This window comes from Fonticula alba, assembly GCF_000388065.1.
Source record: "Fonticula alba strain ATCC 38817 unplaced genomic scaffold supercont2.7, whole genome shotgun sequence".
NCBI lineage: Eukaryota > Rotosphaerida > Fonticulaceae > Fonticula > Fonticula alba.
In genome coordinates, this window is record NW_009242977.1 from 873,360 (window position 1) to 878,762 (window position 5,403).

At 67.7% G+C, this 5,403-nt stretch overlaps 2 protein-coding genes across 2 annotated transcripts in view; one reads left to right on the forward strand and one right to left on the reverse strand.

The window, feature by feature from the left end:
- Positions 1-1,634, forward strand: part of H696_04395 (hypothetical protein) — a 2,452-nt gene extending 818 nt beyond the window's left edge. Inside the window, exons 4-7 of the mRNA XM_009498271.1 lie at positions 76-357; positions 566-847; positions 979-1,038; positions 1,211-1,634. Coding sequence (XP_009496546.1) covers positions 76-357; positions 566-847; positions 979-1,038; positions 1,211-1,349 — 763 coding nt within the window. The 3' untranslated portion in view covers positions 1,350-1,634. The remainder of the gene's footprint in view (positions 1-75; positions 358-565; positions 848-978; positions 1,039-1,210) is intronic.
- Positions 1,635-1,713: 79 nt separating this feature from the next.
- H696_04396 (hypothetical protein) overlaps positions 1,714-5,403 on the reverse strand; it is a gene marked incomplete at its 5' end in the record, with an annotated part of 4,113 nt that continues 423 nt past the window's right edge. Inside the window, 5 exons of the mRNA XM_009498272.1 lie at positions 1,714-2,121; positions 2,328-4,513; positions 4,610-4,697; positions 4,819-4,989; positions 5,219-5,392. Coding sequence (XP_009496547.1) covers positions 1,801-2,121; positions 2,328-4,513; positions 4,610-4,697; positions 4,819-4,989; positions 5,219-5,392 — 2,940 coding nt within the window. The 3' untranslated portion in view covers positions 1,714-1,800. The remainder of the gene's footprint in view (positions 2,122-2,327; positions 4,514-4,609; positions 4,698-4,818; positions 4,990-5,218; positions 5,393-5,403) is intronic.

A 5,403-nucleotide genomic window follows, 5' to 3' on the forward strand; every position in this document is an offset into this window, starting at 1 on the left:
CACACACACATACACACGCCTGACCTCGCGCCCCTGCTGCCCATCCCTGGTCCTCGTCCTCCTCAACTCCACCAGTGACACCGACAGCGCATACGACTCGCAGGAGGCGTCGACTTCCTTCACCGGGACCTCCTACCGCCTGGGGCTGGCCAACGGCTCGCCCAGCATGAGCCCCTCCACCTCCAGCCAGGGAGCCCTGAATGCCCAGTCGGAGGCGGCCCCCCAGTCCCGGCGGGTGTACCTCCTCATGTACACCGATGGGTTCGGCTTCTCCAACTCGGCTGAGGGCCCGGCCGAGCCGCTGCACTCCTTCGCCGATGAGGCATCTCACGAGCTGCTGCAAGTCGTCATGTCCGGGTACGCACATGGCTGATCCTCTGGCCGGTCGAGGGGCACCCTCCTGGCAACCTTCGCCTCCCTGTGCCGCCCGCTGCTGGCACAGCCACCGCAGCCACCGCAGCCACCGCAGCCACCGCAGCCATTGCCACAGCCGCCGCCGTCGTCGCCACCGCTCTCACGCCCAGTCGCCAGTCTCACTAACCAACCGCGCACCATGACGAAACAGGCGCATCCCGCGCGAGCTTCTCCCCCGGCTCGGGGTTGCGGCCGACAGTCCCACCCTGCACACCGACATCCAGGTGGTTACCTTCAACCATCCGGCGCCGACCCCCCCGGCGCCGAAGTTCGCCGGGACCAGCCTGCGCCTGGGGTCGGCCGGCGGTGCTGATGAGGCGGCCGCCAACTCCATTGCCAATACCACCGACTTTTCCTCCCCGGCGGAGATCTCCCTGCCGGCCGGCAGCCCGGGCTCCTTCATGGTTCGCGTTCGCCTGGCCTCTGGCTCGAAGTACGCCACTGCTGCGCCCCTGCTCCCGGCCCTTTCCATGGTCCCCCTGCTGTGGGGGCCCCCCGACACGGTGCCTAACATGTCCCCTGCTCCTCGATCCGGGCCGATCCCGTCCGTGCGTGCTGGCCCAGCCTGACCGTGCGGCTTAATGACAGCCATACTGTCCTCGATCTGTACAACCACATCCGGGCGTACGTGTCCTCTCCATGGGCATGCGCGTGACAGCCGCTCACGTCTTTCTCTGCCTTTTGCGCCGACGCCCCCACGAAAGCTGACATGCGTTTGCCCCCCCCCCCCCCCTCTCCTCGTCTCCCTCTCCCTTCCTCATCCCTGGCCCTGGCTCCCGCATCTACCTGGAACCAGCGTCAATTCCGACTCGAATCAGCGTCGCTTCATGCTGAAGAGCACTCTCCCGGGGTCGGATGTTGTTGCGGACATCCAGAATGTCACGGTCAAGGGGGCTGGCTGGGCCGGGTCCACCCTGGCTCAATCGTGGCTGTGAGCGCGCCCGCTCCGTGGCAACCAGCAACCAGCCTTGTCCCTCCTTTGCCCCTTCCTCCCAGAAGAAGAGGGAGTGGTAGCAGGACGGGCCCGGGGGGGGGGGGAGGCATAAACGCCGCCCGTCCAACGTCCTCTGTGTCAACCTCGCCATCGCGCCCCCTCCCAGCCCGGGACAGGGCCGGGTCGCTGTGAGATCATCATGAACTTCAAATAAACCCGCACCCGTGCATGTGCATACGTGTAAACATGTCCCTCTCTGGCTGTGCACATTCGTGGAGATGCGCACGCACAGTCACCCCCCCCCCCCCTCCCCCCCCCCCCCCCCCCCTCCAGAGGGGAGGGGGGTGGGAAAGCACGGGGCCGAGTCCCATTTGTGGATTTTGTATTATTTTTCTCCCCAGGCCTGCACGCGCTGGCGGCCGGCACAAGAGCGCGAAGACCCGGCCGCCCTGCTACATGATCAAGCATTGGGCCGAGGCCGAGGCCTTGATGGCGGAGATGCTGTCCCGGCGGGTTTTCAGCGGGGAGTTGAGCGCGTCGTTGGCCAAGCTGTCCAGCTTGTCCACATAGGTCATGGCGTAGTCGTTGATGTCCTGCCGCAGGGAGGCCTGCTCCTTGAGCAAACGCGCCAGCAGTGCCGCCAGCCGAGCAAGCTGCTCGGATTCGGCCGGGTCCGCCGCCAGCAGGGGATCTCCCAGCGTGGGGGATCGGGCCGGGCTGGCCTGCGTCGAGCGCTGCAGGATGCTTGCACGGCTGGGAGCGACGAGGGACACCTGCAGGGGGGGGGGGGAGGGGGGAGGCCGGGCCGGAGGTCAGAGGCAGAGCCCTTCAGAGGACAGACGGAGACCGGCCCCAGGGGCAGCAGCGGATCTCGAGGCGAGCAAAAAAAAAGGGGGAAAAGGAAAGAGACCACAAGCGAGGGAGGCCCCGGGACCCATGACGCGGTCAGGGGCCGGGGTGGTGTGGAGGCACGGCGTACCTCGATGTCGTCGATGATGTTGCTGATGATGTAGTTGGACATGGCATTGACGGTCCGGGTGTCGAACGCCTGCACGGTCTGGGCATTGGAGGCCAGATCCCCCGAGCTGGCCCCGGTGCCGGAAACACTGAGCAGAGCCTGCCGAGTGGTGACGGCCAGCGAGCGGTTCAGTCGCACCGGCGACGTGAGCGCCAGTCGATCGGAAATGTCCCGCGCCAGGGAGATCATCTCGCTGACGGTTCGCGGACAGGGCGGGGGGCTGGTCCGGCTGAAGACGGTCGACAGGTCCACCGGGTCCTCGGATCCGGGGGACGTGGGAGGCGCATGATTGACCAGGCGCGTGGTGGTGGTGGTGGTGGTGGTGGTGGTGGGAGCCCATGGCACGGACGCCGGCCGGCTGCTGGTTGGCAGCGGTAGCCCAGGGCGGTCACGCCGGACCGGGGCAGGGCTCGGGGCAGCCGCACCGGCCGCACCGGCCGCACCGGCCGCACCGGCCGCAGTGCCAGGCCCCGCGTCCGAGACCGGGTCGGAGGCCGAATCGACCAGCCGATCATCATAGTCCGACATCGAGCGTGGAAGAGCCGCCTCACCGGCGACATCGGGGCCACCGGACGGCTCGGGCAGAAGCCCGGCAGCAGGCCCCCCGACGAGCGGGACCGCCGGTGAAGTGGGCCGCGACTCGTCCGGCAGATCGAGACTGCTGACGGTCAGCGGGTAGGCCGGCAGGGACGGCAGGACAGACCCCAGGGCGGCCGATGGATGCTGACCCCGGCTGGAGCCCAGGTTCGCCATGCTGACGCTCGCGCGGATCGGCGTTTGTACGATGTGCTCCGGCCGGCGAACCGGCGACAGGCGCAACGGCGAGGAGGGCACACCCGCCGGGGCCGAGCCCTCAGGCAAGACTTCGCCGGCGGCCGCGAACTCCACCGCCAGCGAGCCAGGCCGGGCACTGCCAGCAGCAGCAGCAGCAGCAGCAGCAGCATCACCACCAGCCGTCCCGGTGTTCGATTCTCCAAGGTACATATCGAAGGAGGAAAACTGCTCGGCATCCGATGACCCGGCATCCTGAAGGATGCCCAACGGGTGCCCATGCTCCTGCTGCTCCTGCTGCTCCTGCTGCTGCGCATATTCCTCTTCGGTCAGCCAGTCGCCGACGGCCGCCGCGCCGAGAACCGATGCCCGGCGCTGGGCCGCCAAGCGCCACGCCTCGGCCTCGGCGCGTGCTTGTGACAACAGTTCCGAATCTCGCAGAGCCTGCTGGTGCAGCTTGAAATTCGAGGCCGACAGCTCACGCATCGCATGGAGCAATGACTGCGCGACATCATTCGAGGCAAGCACCCGCGAGGCCGGAGGCAGGGCCGACGCCGAGGCCGGCACCACCGCCGGGGCAACTTGGTTTCGGCGAGCCGCCGCCGCCGTGGAGGGAGCCTTGGTCTTGGGGGGGGCCGGGGTCGAACCCGAGGTCGAGGCCGAAGCCTCGATGGCATCCTGCGCATGGGGCAGTTGGTGGAGCGAGGAGAAATCATCCTCAAAATCGCCGACCGTCTCGAAGAGGGACAGCGAGGGCGAGGAAGGCATGGAGGCTGTCTCCTCGGGCGGGGCATCCACCAGGGAGCCTGGGTCCGAGACCAGGCCCTCCGCCAGCAGGGCATCCGGCGCGCCATGCAGCGACGCTTGCACCAGGATGTCCGCCTCGCGCAGGAGGGCTGCCGCGTGAGTGGCCTCGGCGGCTGCGGCGATGGCCGGGTCCGGGCTCAGGACCCCGGCCATGGCACCGGCTGCCCGGCCGCTCGAGGGGGACGTCGGCTCGGACACATCCTCCTCGTCATCCATGCTGTCCCCGTCCATGTCCCCCATGCCGGGCAGATCCCACTGGCGAACCTCATTCATGACCAGGCGATTGCTGCTGGCCTGCCAGGTGAGCCGCCGACTGGGCGAGTCCCGGAAGGAGGGGCTAAGCTGGAGATTCGGATCGGCCAGCGCGCTGGCCCGTGGGGACATGCCCAGCCAGGGGTCGGCCCCGGTGATCCCGGCGCCCGGAGGGGTGCTGCTCAGCTGGGCGAAGCGATCTTCGGCGGCGCTTTGCTGCTGCCGCAGGGTCCGCTCAAGGATGCGGTTGTTCCGGCGCAGGCGTGACACCTCGGCCGTCAGTGGCCGGAGAGTATCGATCTCGGCCTCAAGATGTCCTGCAGGGAGGGGTGGCGGGAGATCAGCACAAGCCGCAGGGCAGTGAAGAAAAAAAGAAGGGAAAGCAGCGGAAGTGGAGCAAGGCCCAGGCGCACCCTTGTCCTCGACCTCGGACGAGAGCAGCCGCTCCGTGTGCCGGAGCGACCGCCGGAGGTTGGTGATCTCGGCCAATTGGCTGGCAGTCTGACCGTGTGGCAGACGGGCAGAAATGGCGCCCCAATGGGGCCAGTTAGCCGGTGTGGAGGGGCCCCGAGAGCGGGATCAAAAGGGAGGCCAAAACACAGCAACATCCGGACGGACGAACCTTCTTCTCCTGCGAGGTAAGCTGCTGCTCCATGTCACCGGCCCGGGCATTGGCCTGGGCCAGGTCGGCTCGTAGGTTGGTGATGGTTTGCGACTGGGACTTGGATTGGCGCTCGACCTGAGTCAATCGAGAGCCAACGTCAGCCAAGTCGCGCTGAGTGGCCACCAACAGCTATATTCGAGGCGAGGCGAGGGGGGAACGGGGGGGGGGGAGAGAGGATGGCACACATGGCGGGAGGGGTGAGCAGGACACAGAAGAAACGACCAGGCAGCAGCAGAAGAGAGTACCGGCCGAGGAAGTGCAAGACGGTGGGCAGGTGCAGGGGGAGGGGGGGGGGGGGGGGGGGGGGGGGGGGGGGGGGGGGGGGGGGGGGGGGAGCGGGGCAGCGTGTTGGACATACTTCTCGAGTATGCGTGAGATCACTCTCGCGGTGCGACAGCTGGAGCCGACTCTCGGCCAGCTGATCCAGTAGCGACTGCTTGGCCTCCTCCAGGCGCTCTAGGCGCGCTTGCAGGTGATTTGCCTGCTCCTCGAGCTTCTCATTGATGAACTTGCACGAATCCAGCTGGGCAGACTGCGCGACAA